This window comes from Fistularia commersonii, chromosome 30, assembly GCF_037954325.1.
Source record: "Fistularia commersonii isolate RoL2024-O1a breed Wild chromosome 30, RoL_Fcom_v1.0, whole genome shotgun sequence".
Taxonomy (NCBI): domain Eukaryota; kingdom Metazoa; phylum Chordata; class Actinopteri; order Syngnathiformes; family Fistulariidae; genus Fistularia; species Fistularia commersonii.
Window position 1 is genome coordinate 4,011,001 of NC_141313.1, and position 27,472 is coordinate 4,038,472.

At 46.8% G+C, this 27,472-nt stretch overlaps 1 protein-coding gene across 1 annotated transcript in view; it reads left to right on the forward strand.

Moving 5' to 3' along the window:
* Positions 1-27,472, forward strand: part of trps1 (trichorhinophalangeal syndrome I) — a 106,138-nt gene that overhangs the window by 32,791 nt on the left and 45,875 nt on the right. The window contains exons 3-9 of the mRNA XM_086178411.1: positions 13,012-13,713; positions 15,237-15,352; positions 19,824-20,433; positions 20,562-20,776; positions 21,131-21,341; positions 21,425-21,668; positions 26,145-26,910. Of these exons, the coding sequence (XP_086034537.1) occupies positions 13,012-13,713; positions 15,237-15,352; positions 19,824-20,433; positions 20,562-20,776; positions 21,131-21,341; positions 21,425-21,668; positions 26,145-26,910 (2,864 nt within the window). The remainder of the gene's footprint in view (positions 1-13,011; positions 13,714-15,236; positions 15,353-19,823; positions 20,434-20,561; positions 20,777-21,130; positions 21,342-21,424; positions 21,669-26,144; positions 26,911-27,472) is intronic.

Sequence of the window (27,472 nt, forward strand, 5' to 3'; positions counted from 1 at the left end):
CCCTCGGCTGTCAGCCGCGGTAAAAGTTCGAGAACGGTACAAATGGGAGAAACCGTCACGACCGCACCGAGGCCCCGACGTTTTCTTTTCCCTTTATTTTTTTTCCTCCCTCTCTTTTTTTGCAATTCATCAGCAACGTAGACCAGAGAGCGATTAGGGAGAAGAAAAAGGGATGAGCAGGAGAAAAAGGCGGAGGGAGGGGCAGCGCATAAGAAACAAGAGATGAAAGGATTTTTGGGTGTAGCAGCAGTGAGATAAGTTTACACACTTAAACCCTTGTGTGTTTGTGCGTGTTTGTGCCTGCACTCGTGCGCATGTATGTCAATTTCCAAGGGTGTATCAGTACTTAGATGGGTGTGAGAACTGAAATGCCGCATACCTTTGTCCCACGCCGATCCACACCCGAATCTCTCGTAAAAAAAATCTCCCGTGACCTATTTGAGCCGTCTGGATCGGACCTCGGCGCCGGCGCTTTCCGTTCGCCGCGTCGACTTTTTTCTTTTTTTTTTTTTTTTTCCAACCGCACCACAGGTGAGATGAAATGAATTTCCACCTGTTCTAGAAATGTAACCCGCTCATCTGCTGGTTCTCTGAGTGACAGTTGGCCCTTTTTTCTTTCCCACAGTCGTATATAATTTTTGCTGACGCCGCTAATTGCTCGTGTGATTGACGGGTAAGGCAATGAGAGGAAAGGAGTCCCGGACGTCAGGAGAGCCTGAGCGGCGCACCGTGAGTCAGAAAGACACGTCGCTCCGCACGCCGACACTTCGGATTCTCAGCTTTTTATCTGTTGAGTTTTGTGTCTTTTATAAACACGGGATTTAAACAGTAATTTAAAATAGAAATACCCCGAAACGGCTGTTCTGTGACCGTAGCGGTTGATCCGGTGATGGTCCTTGTAGATTTTGAGAACCACGTGAGGGCCGGGGCAGTGACTCATGGTGTCTCTATGAATTCGGGGCGTAGCATCACAAGCGCCGCCTTTTGCGCGCTCGGCCTCCGGCGCCGGATCCACCCCTGGCGGCGTGAAAATCGGCCAACGTGTGAAAATGAGCCGAGGCCGGCGCACGTCGTGTGCTCTACGAACACACGTGTCACTCATGCACGTATGCCGAGCCAGCTAGCTAGGGTTATGAAATGTTTACTTAAGCTAGTGCCTAATCTGCCCGGCTGTTGCGTTCGGATGAAGACGCCTCTCAAACAAAGAGCTTGTTTGTTGCGCTGCAGGTATTTTCTGACTTGTCCTTCAACTTTTTTTTTTTTTTTTTGTATTTTTCCCCTGGTGTTTTCCCGCCCGATCCTGGAAATTCTCTGAAAAGACAACTTCTCGACAACTTCCCTTTTTCAGACGCGTATGCTCTCCTTGCAGGGAACCTTCTGCGGTTATTTTTTGCCGGTCCAGCCTCTCGCTGCTGTATTTACCGCCGAGTATTTTCTTATTCCTGAAAGGAAATGAAATCTGTTTTCAGTAACTTTGACCATAGAGCGCTATTTGTTTTGCAGCGGTGTCAGATGGTTTTGGCTCGGTGGACTCCCTTATCGGCCGCCGGGTGTCAGCTCCCTAAGCGGAGTCACGATTTGATGGATTTATTCATCGATTTAGCGGCGCTGACGGATTTATTCGGCGTCTCTTGGCATCACGTCCTTCGCGGGCAAACTCTCGATTTGAATTTATTTCCCACGAACAGCTCCGTCGGAATTCCCACTCGAGCGGGGCCCGTGTACTCCGGGGGGGTCAACCGGGGTCACGGCTTCATGCCCATAGTTGGACAAACCTTTACCGGCTGCACGTGTGAACATAGACGAGTAACTTTTATTGTGAGAAGAAGGCTGAAGATGAAATAGTGTTAGCAATAAATGCACGGTGGTAATGCAGAAAAGATGGATGTGAGCTCGCCACCCCCCTTCCTCCGGTGGGTTCCTTTTAGCAGTCGGGCCTTCTCCATTACTGTGCCGCCGTGCAACAAAGCAATTAGGAAAATAACTCCTATTGCCTCTAAGAGTGATAAGATTTATTTTCCTGTTGCCTTTCCCGGGGTATCTCCCGTGTGAAGAATGTGACACCTGCTCCAAGTGAAAAAGAGTGATGACGCCGAACTCCACTCTGGAGAGTCCGCGGCTGTTCTTAATGCACTGTGTCGCTCCCAAGTGCGTGCGCAGCAATTTCCAGCCACGCCGAGGGGTTGATTACCGCCTCGTTCGTCGCAGCCGGGCCGTGATTGGAAGGCACTAACCCCCCCCCCCCGACTCGAAATTGTCCCTGAAAAGTTCCTCGGCTGGCAGCACCTGGAGTCCCAACACACATTTTCAGAAAGAGGCCTGCGACTTCCTGTGCTGGAAACCCGCCTTTTTTTTTTTTTTTTTTTTTTTCACCTACCGTTCAAGGCAAATGAGTCTAAACCGGGCTTCCTGGAAAGAAAAAAAAGGGTTTTTGATTGTTATGATTATGAGAGGGGCTCTGTAGTAATTCTCTGGTAGTTGTTGTGGTTGTCTACCTCCGTCGGCCATGAGAGCGGGCCAACAGTCTGCATCCGCTTTCCGTCTGTGTGTGTTTGCGTGCATATATGTAGCTTTCAGTTATTATGCTGGACAGAGGAAATGAAAGCTCAGACTGAGCCCAGAGGCTTTCTCAACTGTCTCAGTGTCCTTCACATGCATGCGCGCGCACGCGTGCCTGTGTGTGTGTGTGTGTGTGTATCTGTGTGTGCGCGTGTGTGCATCTCAAAACAACTATTGCATTAAGAAAAATGTGTGAGAAAAAACACAACTTAAACAGAGCGAGAGAAACCCTGCGTTTTCTTACGTGAATCCAGGCGGTGGAAGGAAGTGATTGAATCTCAGCTATCATTATGAAACTCTGTGCAGGGACTGACACCAAATCCTTCCTCTTTTTTTGTATCTGTGTGTGTGTGTGTTCAGGAAATATTTTTCAAACTCTTTCTGTGCCCAGCCAAACCCAAGCGACAGGTTTGTGGGCTACCTATGCGGTTGCTTTCAAGAGGGGATGCTGCAGGGCCGGGCACTTCAAGACAAAAGTATCAAAACCAATAAATTCGCCAATTGATACTGTTCCTTTAAAAAAAAAACAAAAAAAAAACACAACTTCACGCTCCAACGTGTTCTGGCAACATGGATGACATGAGATTAAATGCTGAGCCAACAAATAAGCCTCTACCTGAGCATCTTACGCCTAAAAGAAACGCATTCCCTTCTCCATTTATAGCCTGAAATTCAAGCTATTCAAATATGACAACACTTCAATGTATGTGTGTGTGTGTGTGTGTGTGTGTGTGTTTGCCCTATAGTAACCTCTGAAATTGCATTGAGTTGTCAGGTCTGGAAGGACACACACACACTCACACACACAGCACCTTCCTCGAAGTCCCGACCACCCTTTTTCGCACCATTACTGAAAACAATGAGAGAGTGAATTAAAGAGTGAATGAAAAGACAAAAAAAAAAAAAGGGGGGGGTGTTGAGGTGTTACAGAGGAATTTCTCGGTTTTTCCCCCCTCCTCTGGAAACTGAGTTTTGCGTTGCACCCGGGTGCGGGCTGACGCCTGCACACCGCGACAGCCTCCATTTCTGAGAGGCCTTGTTGAAGGAGATGGTGGAAAATTATTCAAGGAAATGTATTTTTTGCCGCAGAAAGCTGATTTTGTGAGTCGGCGCTCAGGGTTTCCAACTGTGTCTCAAGCGCACGCGGCGAAACACGCCGCGCCGGCGGACGAAAGGGGAACATTCTTTGATCCAAAATGTTAATTGAAACGTTAAGTCAGTTTCCACAGGTGGACAAAGAACTTTTCTTCAAATCATTTTGGAAAGTTTGACAGAAAAAAAAAAAAAAACCCGGGCCTGAAACGCAGCTTTTCATGTGCTTGCGTCCTTTTTTTTTTTTTTTTTTTTTTGCCAAACTGATTTTTAATATTCGACCGGGCTTACCGGTAAAAAATGACCCAACTTCCCGCGGGCCTCTTTAATACATGAACACACAGACAGCAAAAAGAGGGATGCTAATTTTTGGGTGTGTTTATCAGATCCCTTTGTGGGACACTTTTTAAAGTTGTGTGCGCGCGCGCGTGTGTGTGTGTGTGTGTGTGTGTGTGTGACCCAGGTGGATAAAACCATCCATTTCTCATTACTTGGTCCGTCCTGCCAAACCTGTGCTGTTGTGCAAGATTAGCTGGTGTTTTGGTATCAGGTACCACTGCGGGTATTTTTTCTTCTTTCTCCTTTTGGACCTTGGAGGACTTCATCCTTAAACGGCTGGGAAGAGGGCAGAGGACGCCGAGGTGCCAATTAAGAGTATTTCAGAGGATCACTTTAGAGGATTCAACACACTTAGTGCAGCTGAGAAGTCTTTGTTTTGCAGCAGACGCCTATATTTTCTGTCTTGAGTTCTTCATAAAACACCGAACGGCAGATAAGACACCACTGGTCTGCGGATCAAATGTGAAGACAAGAAAAACAGGCCAACTAGCCAAAAAAAAAAAAAAAAGGAAACCTGAATGACAGTTTGATGAAGACAGATTTATTGAAAATGTATTTTCATCTTTAGACACAAGTTATAGTGGAACTAATCTGTCATTGTGATCACAGATTTTGTGTGTATTTGAGGGAATACTTTAAGAGGACATTAACACTCAGCTGATCAGTTAGGATTGGAAAATCATCTTTATGCCAATTTTGAATTATTATCATTAATAATATTATTGTGTTTTTATTTGTGCTTTCTGTGCTTCTAATTCATGATTGCAATAATCGAACCCTTCAATCGATTGCTTTAGCGACTCGACTTTTTCTTGTCATGTGTGTCACACACACACACACACAGATATATGTGTACGCAGCAACCACCCCTCTGCATACGCTAGCCTGTGTGAAACACTCCTTTCCCATGACGGCTGATCCTGCTTGTGTGGCTCTCTGGTTGACGGTATATCACCGGGAAAATTGATTAGGGTGACGTCATCAATGACGAGAGGCAGAGAGGGGTCCATTTTTTTATGCGAGCGCTGTTAGACGTGACCACACACACATGGTATGCTCCACACACACGTTCCCACACAGACGAGGTAAGCTCCCAGGGCCGTAGCAGGGGAGCTCTGTCTCTATCTGTGTGTGTATGCAAAGTCAAAATCCAGACCGCCATTCCACAGGCCAGACTATTGAGTCTTTTAAACTCTCAGGTCACAGATTATTGAAATAACAGAGGCCAAATATATATATATATATATATATATATATTTACAGTCTGTCTGTGTGTCTTGTGTTTCACAGTTTCAATGAAGCGTTCCTCCAAAATCCAGACTCGCATAAAGACGCTCGCTACGAGATATTAGCTGATCAGACGGCGGACTTAAACAGGTGTAGCGTGTGATGCGGGGGCCCTGCGGGCGCGAGCTGCGATTCGACGTCACGCCGTAGATCGATTGGGGGATGTGGGGGGCTTGGAGTGGTTGAACTGTTGGCCTCTGTTCTTGTCTGTGTTGTAATATTGATTTATCCCAGCGTTCTCTCTAATCCTGCGGTGGGGGGGGGGGCGCCGTCGCCGCCCGCCACCCCTGGCCTGCTGCTCAGGTGTAATACCGCACTGCGTGGGCGGTTTATGTACGGGCTAATGAATATCCAACCCGCCCCGGTGCTCATCGCTCAGAAACTTTTGGGGAGGTTCTGAAATACGTCTTTTTTATAGGTTCGCCGGATTTTAGCGCCGTGTCACGCTGAGTAACTCTCCGCTGTAACTTTAGTTTATGTTACCTCTATTTTTTTATTCTTTTTTTTTTTCATCTCAATGTCTTTTTTTATGATTCAAAAGACCAGCTAGAGGCATCTACTCACAAATACTCACCCGCCCCCCCAAAGTGCTTCTTTTTTTTGGGGGGGGGGGCACTTGGCCTGCAGCCTAAAGGCACTTAGCATCCAGGAACGCAGAGTTTACTGGACAGCTATATTTGTATGTCTGCGTGTAACCTGTGTTCACCACTGTTCTGCGTTTTACCCCCTGAAGGGGCAAATAGCCCTCCTACAGAGTATCACACACACACACACACACACACACACACACAGCACAGGGCTTCCCAGACCCTGTGTGGTGCACTAATCCAATGTAGTTATTTGAGGTCAGACTCCTCTAATAGAAAAGTTTGTGTGGTGTTGGTGGTGGTGGGGGTGTGGTTGGGGCGCGGGACGGAGGGCGGTGATGCTGGGAACACTAATATTAGTAAGTGGAACACCAGCAATCAGAGTAATTCAGTTTTGGGCCGGAGCGCCGTTTGCAACCGATCATTTGTGTCATTGTGAATTTATGTAGTTTGTCCAGAAAAAGGAGAGTCTTACTGTTACGATGGAAAACATTTAGAAAATGTGCACAAAGATAAGCCTTTTTAGAAATCTCCATGACCTTTAAGCGTCTTTCCTAATGCGGTTGTCGGTCGACTGTGCGGCACCGAGGAGGAGAAACACGTGTTCGGTGTTATAGGTTGAAATTTTGGACGGTTTTGTTTCGCCGCTCTCCGAGGGACGATCAACACGCGGTGGAGTTTAGATATTACACAAAATAACTAACATTACACAGCATTTTGGGGCACAGAAATTCAAAACAATCGGCCTACTGAATATTTAGGAGACGATTCTCCTCTGGGGAAAAGGATGCAATGTTTGTTGCAAAATTACTATATTCATCTGCGCAGGGTTGATTAAATACCAGTAGAGAAGCAGCACTGAATCCAAACGCGCCGCCTTCAGGTAGCAACATCTTCTGGATGGCCGACGATGCACTTGTGTGTGTGTTTACATTCCTGTGATCGAACAGCATCTGCGGTGACGATGCTGTTTCCCGCAATACTCATCTCCGCCTGAACTGCGTGGACGCGGCGTCGGCATAGATGAAAAATGGCGTCCAGCTGCGACTCGCAGTTTCCACGTGCACGTTGTTGAACCAGTTCGGTTTGCTGACGTTTTATCTTATTCAAAGAAGTACTGTCTTCTTTGTAATTGGATTATATGTTGTTATTATAGACAGAAAGAGAGATTGTTGTCAGCTCATAAGCTTTTTTTTTTGCAGCATAAATCCACAACGCCATGCTTGACCGACAAGCAATACTTTCCCTCCGCCTGCGGATATTAAAAGAAGAAAAGGCAGGAAAAAAAAAAAACAGACGGCTTTTGTTTCTTAATATTATTCCTAATATATCTTTTAAAGCTTGTCCTTTTTTTTTTTCCCTCCTGATGTCAGGACTAGTACAGGCCCCATGTATTCCCTCTCCAACAGAGGTAATCGGGAGATGAAGAGCTCTCTCGGCGTCACACCCGCGGTCCCGCCGGTGAAAAACGGCGGGCTCTCGCAACTTCGGAGCCACCTGTTAGACATTGCCGTCGCTCTCTGTGAATATTAGAAAGAGTTTATTCATCTCCCCCTCTGCGACGACCGCCGCGGTTTTTTTCAGACTATTACTGTGGTCCCTCAGAGGAAGCAAGTGAACACCGAATTTGAAAAATTTGATGCCGGACCTGTTGTTTGACCCTCAGGGGGCGGGTAGACAGGCGTGAGGGGTACCTGGCGCGCACCTGCAAAAGGCCAGCGGGGTTAATGCGGGTCTAAATGAGACGCCGATGGATCGGGCTGGGCGGGTGCGGCGTGACAGATTAATTGAGAAAGACGGATGAAAGATGTGCAGATATGGCGAGGGGGGGGAAGCGGAGGGCGGGGTTCCAGAGGTCCCGGCGCAGGAGTCGGGATGAAGTCCCGCCAAGGAGAGGCAGGGCAAATGGGAGCGAAAACGAAGGAGGGGATAAGGTTGTGAAATGTGAAACTCTTGATTAAGTTTGACATTTAAGATGACACATTTTGCACGCCGTTACCGCTTTACAAATGAGTCCCGCACTCGGCACGGCTGTGTGTGATTGGCTTGATCCTTGGAAGGAACAAATTGGGCTCCAGCTACGCGGCAGATGAAGAATATATATATATATATTTATATACGTGTGTGTGTGTGAGTGTGTGTGTGCAGCTCTGGCATTGATTAGGGGCCTAGCAGGCAAGTTGAGGCTTTTAGTCCTAAAATGGCAGGTGGACTCTGTCTGCGTCGCTTTGTGTCGCCCCCACGCCTCCCCTGCCGCTCGCTCTTTTCCTTCTGTTTCTCCCCTCCTCCCCCACGTGTCTTCAGTCGGCCTCCCGCCTCTGCAAAATCAATCCCAAAAAACGAGCAGTTAAGACCTCAAAAAAAAAAAAAAAAGAAATAATTCCTCCAGCCGATTCTTTTACCCCCCCCCACCCCGCCCCTCGCCATCCACCCACATCCCATGTTTTCTGGTGGAGGCCAGACACAGCCGCGCCCCCGTCCAGCACTTAAACTAAGCACCACATTGCAGCGTGCACTCGGGGCCAATTCCTATTATTATCCCCGCTGCTCCAAACAGGCCGGGTTTCATGGACTGATGTTTTGTCTGCGCGGGTTCTAAAACCATCACGTATGCACTTTCATTAATATATTCTTCAGCTGCCGTCGCTCACGGACGGCTAACTTAAGGCCACGGGGGCCGTGACTGCCGGAGAAATAATCTGCGACCGTACTTCACACCGGTAAACAACCCCCGAGCCCTCACCGCAACGGCATTTAAAAGTTAACCGGAAGATAAGATAAACTTTATCGATCCCCATAGGGGAAATTCCTTTGTCACAGCAGCGTAACATATATAGTGTCAAAAATTAATTTAAATTGAGAGACAGTTCGACAGAAATAAGCAAAGACATCCACGAATAAATAGAAAGCGGGGAGAACAACCACATCAGAGATAAGAATGGATAAGGGTGAAAAATAGACAACCGAAACTAAACGACAATTTAAATTGAAGAACATATAAATATAAGAACACTTGCCTGTCCTATTGTGTCAATTTTTGACAAAACTCCTATTTTATATACTTGTAATAACCCAGTAATCAGTGAACCGGTCATCTATTTTATTTTCCTCGGCTGCACCTGGTCGGAGCAGCTTCGTCCACCAAGCCGTCCAGGCCCGCTGTCAGTCAGCGGCCCGTCCTCTCCGGGGTCCCCTTCACCCGGGCTTTAGGAAAATGGATCCAAATGTTGACAAAAAAAAAGGACCTCTGGGTAAAAATGAAATTCTCTATATGTGTTTTGCATCTACTGATGTGTCCACCTTTTCCTCTAGTTTTGATCGCATCTTTTCCTCCTCTTCGTCACCCTGTTCACTTCACCCTCCTCTTTTTTTTTTTTTTTTTTAAACATTCAGTCCTCCGTCCCCTCCCTCCGTCCAATCTTGTTTTTTTTTTCCTCTCACCACGACTGTTCTGCGTTTCTCTCACGAGCTGTAATGTTAATTAATGCGTGTTTTAAAAACCAACATAAAGCAAAATCTATCAACATTAAAAAAAATGAAAAAAAAAAGAAAAGAAAAAGGATTGATTGATGGTATTAAATAAAAGCGAATGGGAAATAATGAGAAGCAGGAAACGGGAACCAGCCTGAGAGGATAATGTGAAAAGACAGAGTGACGCAGATAGGGAATCAGTTGAGACAAAAAAAAAAAAAAAAGAGATCTCTCTGTGTAACAGGACCTTGCCTTTAGCATCATTTCTTCATATGTTGCACATTAATCCTTTGTTTATGAGGGATGGAGATTCCAGCTCCAGCTGTCCCACGGGGTGGGGAAGAGCGCAGATATCTGCAAAAAGACCCAACGGTGTCGCAACGTGGGCACCGGGTGTGAAGCTCGGTCATCGCCGGGGCCCCCCGCCGTCCGTGGAAACGCGGGGTCGGCGGGAAAAAAAGCACATGATGACATTTAGAGTCGCGTCAACGCGACGCTAAGGAGTCATTTAGAAGTCACGGCTCGCGTGCCGTCGTTTTTCCAGCGGCGTGATGAATACGCCAAAAACTCCCGCTGATCGGATGACGAGTAAACAAGAGCCTCGTGTTTGGTGAAAACAAAAAACAAAACAAAACAAAAAACCTCAATCCTAGCTCTGCAAAAAACAGAGATACGATTACAAAATAACATCTCGTATATTTTCACGAAAAACAAAACAACGCGGTCGAACTGATGCCATCGAGCGTCGAGATTCTTGTGCAAAAGGATCTTCTCTCGCAAGTCGAAACCGAATTCTGTTCTGGAAATAATCAACAAAAATAAAAATGAAAAATAAGACATAAATTCCCGCGCTGAGGAGAGATGACTTTTCTTAGGATGAGCAAACTTCTCGACGGGTTGACTTTGGGAAAAGAAAAACAAAAACCACAAAAAAGTACATTACTGGAGTGATTATCAATCACAAATGTCAGCTCAATCTCAGCTGATCAATTTTCTATCGATAATCCCGGTTGAACGTTTTGAATAGTGGTGAGGTTCAACACGACTATTAACACTTTAGGACTCAAACACGCTTATGTGCATGACTCCCAAAAATACAATTAATAACAATCAAAAGAAAAGTATCACTCGATTAAATACCGCAGTCCTAAGTAGAGTTGTAGTATTTTTGCCAAACTGCTACGTGCAAAGTCGGTGTGTCTCCTAGCGCCTCTCCCGGCGCCGTTATCCCCATTTGCAGATGAAACCCTCGGGTCTTGACGGACGCCATTAGCCGCCGCGTCCGTCGCCACCTGCGGTATTGAGGCCTCGGCGGCGAATCGGGGCTAATTGTAGCGAGTAGCAGTAGTTGTTATGCAGTATGTTGTGGTGTGTTGTACCTAATTGCAGTTGATAGTAATGGTTCCAGTCTGTGTATACAGCCTGAAGCAGTCAGAGGCGGACGGGTGCACGCGCACACACACACACACACACACACACACACACACACATTGCATGGCCTCCTAATAAACGTCTGCTTTTATTTTTGACCACATCTCAGAGCCGTGCAGCTTAAGGATGCAAATGAACACATAATCGCTCGAATCTATTGATTACATGCTTGATTATCAACCGTTTTTTTTTTTAACTTTTTTCTTCTGAGTTGCTCGCAAAAGTCGGCACTTCGCCGATGGAAACGCGGGTCAGGCAGTGCTTCTTAGGTCGGGATTTCAGCTTCATGGCTTTACCACAACGATCTGTAGTTTTCCACTGTGTGTGTGTGTGTGTGTGTGTGTGTGTGTGTGTGTGAGAGAGAGAGAGAAAGGGTGAGAGAGAAAGAGAGAGAGTGATGAATTCTGACTGGGTGTGGTGAACATCAGATGAGATTTTCCTCTGCTCCCTGCACTCATTCACTCGCTAACTCTCCATCACGCACACACACACACACACACACACACACACACACACACACTCGTGTGCACGCAGCCGCTCTCTGTGAGTGCCAGGGCTGGTCTAGGCGTAGGCCCTCGCAGACATAAATTGCTTTATTTTAATAGTCGTATGGTGCGGAGAGCGGGAGAGAGAGAAAGTGAAGGAGAGAAAAATAGTACAATACCAGAAAGGCCATAGCGAAAATTGAATTCAACAAAGAGCGCTGTCTTTTATTTATTTTTTTTTCTGTCGTCGTCCGCGGCTTCCCTCTGATTGTGTCTCCCTTTGCTTCCCAATCTACCAGATTCACTTGACGGCCGTCCCGTGCCAAACACTCTCCTTTTCTTTTTTTCTTTTTAATTTACATTTATTTTAGCATGTGTTTGTGCTTTTATTTACTAATAATGAGTCATAGTGACACACACAAAGTCACATGTAGATTCACAACATGGCCAAACATATCCTATCTCACTCCCTTAGGCAACAATTAGTTTTACTGATCTAAAACTGATCGTTTTTTTGGCAGACAACATCTTTTGGGATCGGCCATGTTTATATCTCACACACGCACATCCAAACGGAGCATATGGGTCAATGGGTTGAGATTGTTTATGACTGAATATGAACTGAACAACCACAAATAAACACACACACAGCGCTCACGCAGTATCTCCCTGTCACGACTTCTGCGAGCAGAGCGACCACAATTGTTCTCCTTTCAAACAAAAGGGAGATTATGGTTTAACATGAAACACATGGTTTGTTATTCCGATGGCTCCGCGTAATGATTATAAGCCGAAAGAGTGAGAGGAGGAACGGCGGGAGACGGAGGAGGAGGAGGTGCGGGAGCGGCGGGAAACCCTTCGCTGATGGAACTACCCGTCGATATTACCCCCGTCGCTCAAAGAGGGCGAAACAGAATAAAGGGAAATCAGGGAAAATGGGGGTTTTGCGGTGGCTTTTCGCCTTCGATAGAGGCATTTTATAAACAAGCGGCTAGAAGAAGGGCTGAAATTAAAGTTGGGTGTTGGATTGGAAACTTAATCCGACGCAAACTTTAAAAAGAAAAGAAAGAAAAAAAAAAAAAACAGAGGAAACGGAAGAACTTGCAGGGAGACAGTGAGAAATGAGGAAAGGAGAATTTTAGAAGCCAAAAAATGAAGCGAAGGCACGCGAAGGAAAGGAGAAGCACAAAAGAGAGAGAAATCCGACGCGCCAGAGGGGATGAAGTACAGTCTGCCGCTTCCGTCATCCATCTTTCTGATATCAGTGTGCGGTTTGATGTGGTTGTGTGTTGGACCTGTCCTTCCTCTCTCTCTCTTTCAGCCTCACCTCGCTCCTCTCCTCCCCTCGCCTCCTCGGATTCTGGGTCCCCGCGATACGGACGGGGTTTTTTTTTTGATGTGGTCATCGCCCTCACATGGTTCCTATAACAATAAGAAAAATTACTCCCTTTTTTTTTTTTTTTTTTTTTAAGGAATAGAAATAAGGGGAAATAAATGGTTGCAGTTCGAGATGAGATCCCGTCACACATCCGTGAAAATGTTCTCCGAAAGGAGATGTTTCTGATTTTGCGTTTTTTTTTTGGGGGGGGGGCATTCAAAGAAAATAAAAATGCATCCGTCAGGAAAGTTGTATCTGAGCGCGATCGGTCCCTCGCACGCGTTAATTCGAAGGATTCCTCCGCCGCGTCCCCGACATGGTATATTACAGGTGCCGCGATGCCGTCGAGCTAAACTTTTCCGCCTCTGTCCCGTGTTTTCAGAGATGGTGAGGAAGAAGAATCCCCCTATCCGGAGTGTGGGAGGTGAGGAGGAGGAGGAGGAAGACGGGAGGAGGCCAGCGGGAGAGGAGGAGGAGGAGGGTGAGGAGGAGGGGAGAGTCGGAGCGGAGGCCGACCGAATAAACCGACCCTCTGAGCCGGAATCCTCCGAGCGGGTCAGAGGAGATGAGGAGCAGGAAGAGGAGGAGGGAGAAAGTGAGTGCATTTCCTCGTCTCTCTCTCCCTCGTCCGTCGGCACCAGGGATGATCGCTACGGCAATGAGGAGAGAGGGGGGAAGAGGGGAGGAGGGGGGAGGGCTAAGCAAGGAGGATCGGCCGCGACTGATAGACCCGAGAGCCTGTCGGACCCCGAGGATGGGGAGAAGGGGGTGGAGGAGGGGGGCAAGAGTGAACGAGACGGAGGGGAGGCCGACCGCCTTTCCGCCCCCCACCTCCTCCCCAGACAGGAAGGAGGGGAGGAGTCCACCGCAGACACCCCTCCGCTCTCCTCCAGCCCCTCGCCCAAACTCCAGGACTTCAAGTGCAACGTGTGCGGTTACGGTTACTATGGCAACGACCCCGCCGACCTGGTGAAGCACTTTAGGAAGTATCACCTAGGTCTGCACAACCGCACACGGCAGGATGCTGCCCTCGACACACACATCCTGGCTCTCCACAACATGGCTCCCCCACACACACCCCTAGGTAATTTCAACTCTCAGCTGAAAACATCTGAGTTGTGTTGCTCCGTGTTGATGGCGGGTTATGAGGAGGAAATAGATAATAATAGGGGCAAGCCTATATATATATAGATATATATATATATATGTGTGTATGTATATGCACAGGACTGTCTCAGAAAATTTGAATATTGTGATGAAGTTCTTTATCTTCTGTAATGCATTAAAAAAACAAAACTTACTTTTTCATGATATTTTGAGATAGGATTTTTGAGTTTTCTTAAGATGTAAGCCATAATTATCAATATCAAAATAATAAAAGGCCTGGAAAATTGCAGTCCGTTTGTAATGAATCCAGAATGTATGACATTTTTGTTTTTGTAATTGCATTTCAGTAGATAAAGAACTTTTATCACAATAATGTTAATTTTCTGAGACAACCCTGTTTGTATCTGAGTCTGATTGTGGATTTTTTAATCATTAAAACCACTAATATGTATTGTAACTTTCTTATCCATTTCATAACGACCTTACAAACAATTATTTCAGATTTTTTTCATCCTTTATTTTTTTGCATTTGATCAATACGCTGCCCACAAAAAATGCCGCTATCAATGTGCAGGCTTTCAAAGTTTGCTTTTTGTTTGGTAAGAGGTGACCAGATGCAATGACCTTGAAATGAGGCAAAAAAACAAAACAAAAATAGGACAAGTGAATAATGCAAGACAGATGACTTTAGAACTGTAAAGAAATTAAAGGAAGATAATTTTTGAAGAAATTTCACGACTATAAGATTTAAGCAAAAACAACAACATAAATCAAGCCAAAAAACATTTATCGGAAAAAAAAAAAGCACAAAAAGTACTTCTTTAAAATCAATAAAAGAACTTTATTTTCTTAAATTCATGAATTATTTTTGAAAGGCAGCTTTGTCAAATCTCCCTCATTAATTTGATTTATATAATAGCCATTTCTTTCCAAGAGACGGGTGGGCTGCCTGTCCGTAAAATGCTGTAAATGTTGCTTCGTAGCAGCGCATAATCTTCATCCCCAAAGCAGATGTTGTAAAGTCTGAATTAATATGAATTAATTCATGCATTCAATAGCCTGCACTCAGTGTTGCAGAGGTGCAGGAGCCTAACCCAGCTGTAATCGGGCCATCGGTGGGGTTCACGGACATACAACCATTCACCCACTCGTCTTGGCAGACAGTTTAGGGTGTCCTATGAACCCACTGTATGTTTTGGACTTTTTGTGAACAGTATTATTATAACTTAGTACCAAAATCCACCAGGCTGGTCTTAGTAAACTAGCAAGTTGCAAACCTGTTCCACAAACCCCAAGTAGAACCTCCAGCAGTGCCAAACCACACACACTGTTAAACAGCATTTTACAGAGAAGCAACATTTCAAGCACATTACGTGTTCATAATATGTTTATACAGAAAGCTTTCTCCTCCGTATTTGATTTATTAATTTCCATTTGTTAATAAATTCTTGAATTCATCCTCTGCGAGTCTGAATGACCCTTTGAATTTTCTTCTTCTAGACATCCAGGTGGGACAAGGGCAGAGGAACCAAGCCAAAGAGTCGGGGAAGACGAGGCCGGAGCTTCACAACCAGCAGCACAGGACGGTGATGATGAACGGCACCTACGACGTGCAGGTGAGGCTCCGTCCGAGTCCGTCTCGCCGAAAGAGCCCGCTTGCCGAGAACTTTACGTCATATCTGCGCGACCCCCTAACCGGCAGCTTTTACTTTGGATTCGGAGCCTCGGCTGAAGGCCCGGGGCTTATGAATCAACGCTTTTATGACAGGCAGACGTAAGGAATGCAGTACGAGGATATATTAAAAAAAATAAATAAATAAAAAGAATAAAAGGTGTTTACACAGCCGGCCAATGAGTGACAAATAAGTGAGGAATAACGAAGCCGCGGCTAAACCCGGTTACAAAGCGCACGCTGTGTTGAGGCGGCCTTAGAATAATTGGATGCAGGATAAAACGCTGGAGCAAAGATTGTGCGGTCGGCTAAGGCTCTGCCGTACGGCAAAGTCGTCTTGCTACCTTCCTCCTGTCCGGAGAAACCTGCCAATGTGGCAGGAAGCTTCACTCGGATTTTTTGAAAAAAAAAAACGCCCTGCCTTTTTCCTTTTTTTTTTTCCCCACCCTATTCATCCGACTTTGCCAGCGCGGCACATCACCGCAAGAAATCTCACCGTCCAGCGAAGTTCAAAGCGCACAGATTATTTATTTGGGTTTCCGTAGAGGCGGTCGAACCACCGCGCCAGAATTATCGGCGGCTTCCCCAACATCGGTGGGCACCGACGGACGCGTTTCCTTCAACGCGTGTAACGTGGATTTCATTCGCGACGTGTGGATTTTGATCTCCAAAGAAGGCGGGGGGGTTTTATACCTCGGGAAAGAAATCCTCACCGGAGTGAGTGCTTGGATTTTAAACACAGTGTGGCCGTGAATGTCACCGTGGCCTCTGAAAGCAGAGTGGATCTTCACGGTCAGCTCAGAAATTTGACCCTTAATTGGGCAACAAGTTCCCACAAAAGTGGATTTACTTCAATTCTATTAAACCATTTTATCTCAACACATGGGGTCCCGGACTTGCGTGGGAATTCCGTTCATTAAACGCCGATTTTCCCGCAAGTCGGTACTGACGTTCTGTGCAAAAGCACCTTTGTCACTCACAACAGGTCCAGATCGTCGATGATCGTCGTGCAACTTAGGCCAAGAAACGTCCAAAGTTCATCGGCGTTTCGCCCTTTTTCTGAGCGTTTTATATCTAATTTCTTTCCTTTTCTTCTGAGCACTACCCCCAGAAGAGTCTGTATCGCGCGTTGAAGGGCAAAAAGTTTCCAAAAAGTAGTTACTAACTAGTCCCTGTGCAAAATTTGTTTTAACTTAGTAAACGGGATACATCAAAATGAAAGAAGAAGTCTTTCTTCATAATTTTACCGGAGATGGCAACCTACCTAGGAAACGCAGTATGTCGAAGACGTCATAAACCAAGCACTTCCTGAATATATCAATATACTGTATGTATTTGTCCTGTGTAAATGTCGATGCATCAGGCGCCGTCGCCGGTGACAGGATGACTCACTATGCATACAAGACTGTCAGCTCTACAAAAGGCCCTTTGCTGAACTTGGCCCCGTAGCAGGTGGCAGGTTTATGTGCTTAACCGCGGGGTTGCTACGGAGGATTATTGTCATTTTCATCGACCACACCCCGAGGGCGATGCCTTCTGACGTCTTTTCAGTTCTCCCGCCAACAGATGTCAGTGAGGTGTTTTCACAATTCAATTTCCAGCGATTTAAAAATAAGTGACTTTGTAAATACGAAAAAAATATGAAGAAAAGCAGGAACGGGAACAGGAAGTGTGGAAAATCGGTGTTATTATCCGCTGGTTGTTTTTCTTGAGGCCGATTCCACATCGGTCCTCTGATCCCTCGGCCCCCGCGGTCGACGATTCATTAGGATTATTTGTTTGCATTTAGCTACGTCGCGCTTGTTCCTTGAGCCGAACCGCTTGCCGGATCTCCGAATCCACCCATCAGCTGGACGAGGAGCTAATTAGTTTGCCGACAATAAACTTTACCCGGCTTCACCGTCGTGAACACATTATTTGCTCAGTTGGTTTCAGTTGGCTTCTTCAATCAAAAGGTCGGCGGTTCTAGTCCCAGCTCCTCCTGTCTGCCCAAGTTGCAGCTCTGCAAGTGTGTGTGTGTGTGTTTATGTGAGTGAATGGGTGAATACTACTTAGTGTAAAGCTTTTTTTTTTCTTTTTTTTTTCAAAAAGCATGTAAGTCAACATTTATATTTATCCCAAATCAAACCTTTACTCAGCATCTGTAACAAATAAGATATATATATATATATTCATGGTGAGGAACACGACCAGACAGAGGGAGAACATGAGGGAGAACACATTCACTTTGTTTTTATCCGCATTATCTAAGGAATATCATATATTCCATATTTTTCAGCAGGATTTGTCCAGATTTACTTTCTTCCCGCTGAGACACATAATATTCCAAGTTTTCCTCACACACACACACACACGTGTGTGAATATGCTTGGAAACAGGACTATTTCAGCATGTTTTGTCGAAAAGGAAAGTCTTTTTAATGAATCTGTAAATACATTACAAGAGGTAATGGAATAAAATCCAAGACAGTAAATACATTTCAATAAAAAAATAAACTGAATGTGACTATATTACTACGGATTATTTAATATCTGAGTCTTAAAAGTTGAAGTGAAGTTTTGGTTTCAGTGTTTTCATGGAGCAGCTCGGCTCTGGGGCTCCCTTATCTCTGCTGGAGAATCAGGAGTCAGGAGTGTATGTGGGCACTAGACTTTTGTGTGAAAGGATCAAGTGAGATGATCAAGTCATTTTGTGTGTGTGTGTGTGTGTGTGTTTGTGTGCGCGTGTGCACGTCTATGTACGTTAGAGTCTCATCCCATTGAAACCAGCAGCCCGTAATGTCTGTAAGTCACGTAATGGACACAGAAAAACACACGGTAGCGCAACGTGTGCTAGCACACACTGAATCAGAAATAGAAAATCCAGTGGACTTAAGTCGTCATTATGAAGAAAAAGTGAAAGTAGTATTTAAAAAAAAAAAAAAAAGAAAAGAAAAAAAACGAATGAAAGGGGTCTCTATTCTCTCCATCCCTCGCTCCCCTTTTTTCTCTCTCCCGCCCACGTTTGGAAAATTCCATGTTGTCATTTGCTAAGACAAGATGCCTTGTCAACCAATGAGATTGGAGGAAAAAAAAAAAGAGGGGGGGAGAGGGGCAGGGAAAAAGAGAGGAGGAGGAGGAGGAGGAGGAGGAGGAAAGGAGAGGAGGGAGTGAAAGGGAGAGATAGAAGGAGAGAGTAGGCAGCGGTGCTAATGGGCGCTGCAGTCAAACAGCTGTCAGACACATTATTTGACTGTTTTCCTTTTGTTTCTGTCGTTCTGTTATGACTCCCTCATCATTTGTTTCTGCCTCTTTGGCTCTCTCTCTCTCTCCCGGCCTCACTTTTCATCTCGCTTTTCATCCATCTCTCCCTCCTCCTTTCCCCGACACTGCTCTTTTACGCCGTGTCCTTTTCGTCCCCCGCCTCCCTCCCTCCCTCCCTCACCCCTCCTCGCCCCCCCGACCCCCATTTTCCTTCTCACATATCCCTTTGTGTCTCTACATTCTGCTCAATTTAAGAAAAAAAAAAAAAAAAAAAAGACTTGAAGTTTGGCCGCTCTCTAATTGCCCGGGCTGGTTTCTGAGACATGATGATTGGATGATTGCTGCGTTGAGATCACACACAATAATAGCTCTTATTCAGCCCGCTGGATTTATTCACACAGACGAAGCTGAAATGTGGCATTTCACGCTCCTATTTCAAAAAAAAATAAATAAATAAATAAAATGTGTTTTGGATGTGAACTGTTTTGTCCCGCAACCTCATTATTTACTTTAAAGGAACAAGAAAATGAGGATGGCTTTTTTTAAATAGATATATATATTAATGTGTGTGTGTGTATATGTATATGAAGACATTTAGAATTAGCCCGAAGAGGAATCTGCAGAGGTCCCTGGTTGGACTGAGTGTGTGTGTGAAGTCTGCATGTTCTCCATGTGTCTGCACGGGTTTTTCTCCGGGTTCTCAAGTTTCCTCCCACAGTCCACAGACATGCTGTAGTTTCATCGGAGACCCCAAACTGGCCAGACGTGTGAAAGAAAACTTGGAACGGTTTTATGTCTCTATATGACGTATGAGTGACAGGCTGAATGGCCGTATCTGCTCTTTGCACTTTTTGCACTGCTTGCTCCTTTGCGTTTCTTTTAATTTTTTTTTGAAAATGACCAGGCCAGTATAGAATTTCTGCTCCCGATGTGTCAATATGATGTGTGCGTGAGAGAGATTGAATGGTCGCGTATCTCCATGTGTGGTCATGTGATCGACCGGTAACCTGTCCAGGGTGAACCTCGCCTCTCTCCCCCCGCATGCAGGATAAGCAACATAGAAAATGAACGAATGCCTGAATGACTCAAGTTCAGATGTAATAGACTTACTGATAATAATCCAGAATTTGGAAAGCGACAGTAGTGACTGGTCTTCCTCTGCTCCCTCCTCAGGTGACGTTCGGCGGCACTCTGATCGGCATCGGCCGGAAGACCTCCGACTGCCAGGGCAACACTAAGTATTTCCGCTGCAAATTCTGCAACTTTACATACATGGGCAGCAACTCCGTGGAACTGGAGCAGCACTTCCTGTCCTCGCATCCGAATAAGGTCAAAGCGCAGCCGGCCACCGCCCTGCTCGCCAACAACAACCTGGCCGCGCACGACAACCAGGCCAAGGGTCGGAGTCAGATCGTCGACGGGGCGGAGCGGGTGGCCGTGAGGGCCGAGGACGATTCTTTGGTCGGGTACTCCATCCCGGTCCGGCCGTGCCCCGACGCCTCGAGCTGGCCGGGGGACGGCTGCCGGGCCGCCGTCCAGGCGTATTACTGGTGCAAATTCTGCAGCTGGAGCTGCGAGTGGTCCGGCGGCTCGGCGAAGCTGCTAGAGCACTACGAACAAAGACACAGGATGGGCACGGGGGCGAACACCAGCCCCAACTCCAACGCCGGGGCGATGGACAGAGAGAGGGACAGAGGGGGGAGGAGGGAGGGCGGAGAGCGGGATCACGCGCTGTCCAAGAGTCGCAAGGATCATTCGTCCACCCCGTCCAACGCCGGCCAGGGTAAGAGGAAGAAGGATCCTGTCATATTTGGTCTTTTTCAGCGATTTTCGTTTCTTACGACTCCACATTCGGCTGCTATGTTATACCCACTGCTTCCGGACGTCGTCCGATCTGCTTCCTCCTCCTAGGAGACCCGAACAGCAGCGACACGGAGGCGGTGGTGACCAGCTACAACTGTCAGCTGTGCGACTTCCGGTACTCGATGGCGCACAGCGCCGACGTGATCGTAGTGGCGCCGCTGCTGCTGCACTACCAGCACAACCACTCCATCCACCGGTGCTGCATCCAGCACTGCATGTATTGTCCGCAGGGGCTCTGCCAGCCGCACAAACACCTGGGGGAGGTGAGATCCACCGAAAATCAAGACGCGCGTCCGCTAGACGTTTTGACATTTGCGGGGGGCGGTAATAACTGTCTGGCCTAGTTAGGGCTCCCCCGGCTTCACCCCGAATCATCCGACCCCGTCTTTGCCGCCGGCTGCCAAACAAACAGCTGCGAGGAATGCTAAGATGGTGGTCACCGGCCAGAACGGAGGGGTGGCATCATTTAGCTAATGATGCTCCCCCTTTTTTCCTCCCCATCCCCCCGTGCAGCTGAAAAAAATCTTTTTGACATCACGCGTGCCGAAACCACATGACGACGCTGCGGCGGGAAGAAGCCGTCTTTTTAAACGGCGTCCTCTTTGGCCCCGCGATAGGTGTCCCATCCGTTCGCCTGCCGGAAGCCAACCTGTCCCAAATGCTGCTCCAAGTTCCCGCAGTCCACCAAACAGCAAGACGCGATGGCCGCCAAGAACGTCACCGCCACCTCTCCCGGCGTGACCCCGCCCAATCCCAGAGGCGACCCCGGCGTGATCTCAGGCTCGACCCTTCACCCCTCGAACCCCTCGCATCCCGTCGTTTCTCAAGGTACCCGGAATCCCGACCTCCCGGTTTTTCGATCCGGGTCGTATTTGAGACGCGAGTTATATTTTCCCCCCGAATTTTTCCAGGAGTCACGCACTTGTGCGACCAGTGCGCGTTCGCCACCACCGACATCGACGTGCTGCTGCAACACTACGAAAGCTGCCACACGCTCATCAACCTGAAAGGAGCGCCGCCCCACGTCAAGGCGGAGGAGGACGCCGCCGGGGGCGACAAGGAGGCGGCGCGAGGAGAAGGAGGCGAGAGGGAGTACGCCTGCACCAAATGTCACTTCATCACCGAAGTGGAGGAGGAGATTTTCAGACACTACAGGTGAGATGGAGTTTTTATTTTACGGAGGGTCTCGGCTCCGAGGTCTATTCACCGGCCGGGGATGCTCCTCAGTTAGAAAAAGAAAAAGATGGAATGAGTGAAAGGCGTTAATGGATAAAGCGTGTGTTTTCAAAAGCCCCTAAAAGCGCACTCACTTATAGCGGCCTCGTTCGATTCGCCGTCTTCTCTGAAACCTGTGATTTCGTCTCGTTCATTCATTCACCCGTTCATACATTGGCTGAGCGAACGGTGCCGAATGTGACAGTGAGTGTGTTCGCATCGACGCACTCGAGAGATATCTGAAAGAGTCAATATTCCACTCAGAGTCTCTGACTCAATATTCCTGTAATTTTAGAACGGTGTGTACGGAAATTCCACACTGAAGTCAGAGACGGGGGAAGCTGCGCTTATACTGGAGATCGAACCCCTGTAATTCTCTCTCTCCTTTTCTTTTAAATACTTAATCATCCAGGAAATGTTTACCGCGTACGGTCATATCCGACAACACTCCAGACCTCTGCTCTGAATCTTCTTAGTCTGTCCGTCAGTCCTGCTTTTTGCCGCTAAGTTGAAGAGGAGGTTTTACTGTCAGTGGTTTCAACCACAAGTGCTCCTCGTCAGCGGCGTATCATCTATCTATCTATCTATCTATCTATCTATCTATCTATCTATCTATCTATCTATCTATCTATCTATCTATCTATCTATCTATCTATCTATCTATCTATCTATCTATCTATCTATCTATCTATCTATCTATCCATCTATCTATCCATCTATCTATCTATTGGTCTGTCAATGACTGTTAATCTGTCCATTGATTCCTTCATCCTGCTTTATATCCATCTTTTTATTTTAATTCTCCTATCTACCTAACACCTACCTACGTGCCCATCCATCCATCCATCCATCCATCCATCCATCCATCCATCCATCCATCCATCCATCCATCCATCCATCCATCCATCCATCCGTCCATCCATATATATATGTGTATAGGATAAATTACGGACTATAAATGCATCTTTATATTGGCCGCACCTATGAATTTTTAAAAGAAAAAAGAAATTATACATAAATAAGCCGCACTCGTCTGTAAGCTGAACGTTTCCCCATTGAAACATCCAGACTAATCGCTTCCAATCAAAACCATTTCTGCGTGTCTTTTTCATGATGTGGGTGTGTGCAAAAATTATTGTAAATCTGAGCGCTTTTTTTCTGAAACAGTTTCATTTGTCCACTGTGACGGTGTTGGCGGAAGGAAGCTACTGCAATTACCCTATAAATCCATAAATTAGCTGCATTGTTGTAAAAGCTTGTGAAAAAAGTAGTGGCTTAAAGGCCGGAATTTTACGGTATGTATATATATATATATATACATATGCATACATACATACATATATATATATATATATATATATATAATACACAAGTTTAATTTGTTCCACGACTGAGCTCGTAACTCAATTTGCTTGTGTCAAATTTTATTTCCAAATTTAATTAAACTGAAATTAATCAATTCCAGACCCCCCAAAAGCATACCAAAATCCACGTTTGTATATAGGAAAAATATACTTTAAAAATAATAAAAAATGTATCAAAAATAAAAAAAAAAAAACATAACAGAAAATGTGAAGGAATATATTGGTTTTATTAACGGTATTATCCTTCGAGATTGGGTGAAGATTCCAGCGTGGAGATCAGCAGAGGAGGTTGGGGGAGTTTTTCATTTCATGCTCTAAATGCTAACTGGCTACACACTTAATGCTACAAATTGACTGTGGAGGTTCTCAGTCATCCAGGTAATGGTTAATTCTTGTCAAAATCTTCCTCTCGTAGCAACTGGACTTGATTTTCTTCCCTTGAAGACGATGCTTCTTCAGTTCGAATTGAACTCAAATTTGATGATGTTTCACCTCTCATCCGAATGGTGAGATTTTGACAAGAATTAATGCTTCGCTAAATGTAACTTGCGGACTTGCTGCACTTTATCGTTAAATCAAACCGTCCGCGACCGGCTTTGAATGACTCTTCCGATGCCTCGTCCCTTGGGGAACCGTTGGCCGCACCGAATCCACCATAAAATCACGGACAAGTTGACCACACGCGCGCCTCGCTCATGTTTTCAGTGATTTAAAATGCCAACTCACGGACAGCGTCGGTGTCAAAAGCTCATCCCGTTCGCTCGGAATTCTCTCATCTCATATCTCAAAGTGAGCGGCAGCTCGTATCTCAAAAAACCTGTAAGTCGGGGAATATATACTTCTTTACAGATTGCGCTGACTTGGTTGACAGGAACAAGATATGAAAAGGAGACTGTGTTTGGTCGCCTGATAAACAAAGTCAACCGCACTTTAAATTTCGCCACACGCCGTCCAATGCCGAGTAGCCTTCGTTGAGACGTTCACAACACGGATTTCTCTTCGCCCGTCTCACTCTTTTTAAAATCACCGGATTGTGTCTATGTGGAGTTACCGAGTCCGATTGCACAATCAGCACAAGCAACCCCCCTGCGGCTCCGGCTAATTAATGAAATCATTAATCAGCGCTCGGGAAAGTAGATGACCGACCCGAACTGTCTTCAGACAGAAAAAAAAATGGGTAAATGTTTGTGTTTCAAGGACAGATGTTGAACAAATCCCCCGCCGGGCAGCGCGGTGGGAAGATGAGATATTAAATAATTCAACTTTATGCTTCCGATTCATAAATCAGTTAAACTAAATACGTTCATCCCGGGGACTGTGCTCCCATCCAATCAAATCTCTTGAAATCTGACCCAGTCTTTTTTTTTTTTTTTTTTTCGAGCAGCTCTGCTAATGGACAGACAGACATACAGATGGCACTGAAAACCTACCCGGCTCTTTAATAAGAGAAAGGTAGGGAGGGTCAAAGAGAAAGAGGAGCTCTTATTTGATTTGAGCTTCAAGATTTTCAGAACTCAGATTCTGCCGCCGACGTGGACGGATGGCGTGAGGCGGCTGTTCCGCAGTCCGTCCACGTCGGCGGCAGAATCTGAGTTCTGAAAATCTTGAAGCTCAAATCAAATAAGAGCTGAAACGAAAGCCGGGAAGTTTCACGCCGCCGCTTAATTCAAGCAAACACAAAGGAGTCCGAAGACTCGTTTCAGAGGACGAACTTTGAGATTTAATCACCGACCGCGTGGAACAAAGGAAGAGATTATTTAAAGAAACGCTTGCAGACTGAAACAAAACCATCAGTCCCAAAATATCCCCTCCCGCGTCTTCATCGTGATTGGATGTCAGCAGCTAGTGTTAAAAGTTCATGTTTTTGGTTTCAAAGCCCTTTTTACAGCATCTCTTCCAATTGGGGGTGCTTTTCCCAAATAAAGGTGAACCCGCACCGGGCGGAACCTTAAACCCAGATGAAGAGACGCCATTTACCAGGTCAAATTGATCCGGGATGAAGCTTCATCTGGTTAGCAGGTAACCGGCCCCCGGCCTATTTGCTTATTGATTCACGAAGGCGTGTGTGAGCATTAAAACCTTCAAAGCTTCTTATTTTCGAACCGCGTTAGAACAGAATTGATACCGACTCCTTGCAAAGGCCTCTTTTCCGGGAAGTCTTTGAACATTCCCAATTCCATTTTAGTGTGAAGGTGTCTCAGGCCCAGCTATGAGCAGCGAACGCTTGGTGAAGAAAACCGGCTTTCGGAGGAACTCGGAGACGGGTGTGGGGTCGTCTCTTTCCTCCCTCCCGCCGCCGGGGTGCTCTTTGACCCTCGATTCCGAACGGATTTGTTATCGGAGGCGAGATGGCGGTCGGGTAAGAAGTCTGGCACCGGAACGGGCGGCGGGTAGCCGACCCTGTGCTGTTCAAATATACATAAATAGACACGCTTTCAAAGCCGCACCAGTAGCAGGTCACATTTAGTACAATTCGAAAAGTGCTTTAACTAAAAGATGCCCCCAACATTTGAATTGAAGACTGATTTATTCTGGAGCTCAATTTCTGAATTGTATGAATACATTTTGTCCTATTCTCCAAGAGAGGGGGTCTGATTGGAAGCATTTAAGACGGATGTAGCTGTTGACAGCGTTTAGAGCGAAAGTGGATTGGATCAGTGCATGTACAGAATGAATGATGGGAAAATAGCATGGAGTGTGTGTGTGTGGGAGATGGGCTACAAAGGAGAAATCAGCCTGGATTGAATCGATGTGTGTCTGTGTGTGTGTGTGTGTGTGTGAGATGACAAACAGAGAGGCCACTGTTTTTTTTTTTTTTTTGTTTTTTTTTTTCTGCGCAGCATCTGGAGACGTTTATGTCTGCTAGGTACAACGTGTGCCGCTGCATTCTTTGTTTTTTTCCAGAGATGCTCTTCAAAGTTGCGGCGGCGGCTTCACCTTTCAGGAGGCATCCGGTCGGCCATTTTTGTTTTTCCAGAAACGCCCCCCCCTGACCTTTGGATGCACGTGGATATTCATTTTAATTCGATAACCCGCTCTTCCCCCCCCGCAGGCGTGTCCACGCGTGTTGCCGCTGCCGACGCTGCGACTTCACCGCGCCCGATTCGTCGGCCCTCCTGGACCACTTCAACTCGGTCCACTGCCACGACTCGTCCCCCGCCTTGGGTTCGCTGTCGACCACCTCCCTGCCCGCCTCGCTCACGCCGTCGCTGACGCTCTCGGCCAACGGCTGCTCCGCCCCGTCCACGTTGGCCATCAAAGAAGAAAGCAAAGGGGACCTCCGCCTCCTCTACTCCCTGGCGCCGCCGGAGGGCCGGCTGGCGGAGGGAGGCCGAGAAGAGACGGGAGGGTTGGTGAAAAGCGAAGGTGGCGAGGAGAAAGAGAGGGAGCGGGAGAAAGGCTGGATTCTGGGGGAGGCGAGAGGCGTGGGAGAAAGAGGGGGCGAACAGGCCCACGGGCTCCTGTGGGTGCCCAAGGAGAGAATGGGGCCCGACAGAGCGGCGGGAGGTGGGAGCCCCGCCGTTTTCCCTTCTCCCCTCTCAATGCCGTTCGTTTCAGCCGGCCACGAGGCTTCGCAGCAGAAAAGGGGCGTAGCCTCGCCCGGCATGGTTTACCTGGGGGACACCAAGTCGTTTTTGGGAGACGCCAAGCTGTACGGCGGCGGGAGGCAAGGAGGGAACGCCGCCGGCGGAGGTGGCGGCGAGAAAGCCGGCCAATTGGGACCCCAGCATTACGTGGGAGGAGGAGGGAGCGGAGGGGGAGGCGTGCAGGAGGGGAAAGGAGGCGCTGCGAAAGAGGAGTCCCAATCGCTGCTACGGGTAAGGTGGAACATCCACGCACCCTCCTTATTTTTGATTTCCTCCCCGTTTTTCTACTTCCTCTGTCTTTTCCCGCAAACACTATTCCGTAAATCCAGGACGCCGGTTACTCGACGCGCGGACGGTTTCGAGATTAGATCACCGGGTCACAAAAACCCATCCGACCGGCCGGCCAGTCGGGCCGAGTCGACCGCCGCCGACTTGAAACAAAGACGGCCCCCTTCTGTGGCAAACATGTCGCTTGGATGCCGCCAGAAGTCCCATTTTTAGACCCACACGCCGGCCAGACCGCTGATTCCTTTTGCACATGACAAAATCACAACCGCTGTCTTTTTATTTTTAATTCTTACGTTATTAATCTCGGCTTTCGTCCGTGAAAAAACAGTTTTAGTCGCTGTTTTCATCAGCGTTCTTTTAAAAGGCTGAATAATGAGAACGCCATCATTCCCTTGGTCTGTTTATTTATTTATTTATTTTTTTATCCAATTTTGTTATTTATTTCGACGAATTGTCCGTTCCTATTTACATCCCGCTCGTCTTCTCCTTTCTCATTGAGACTTTC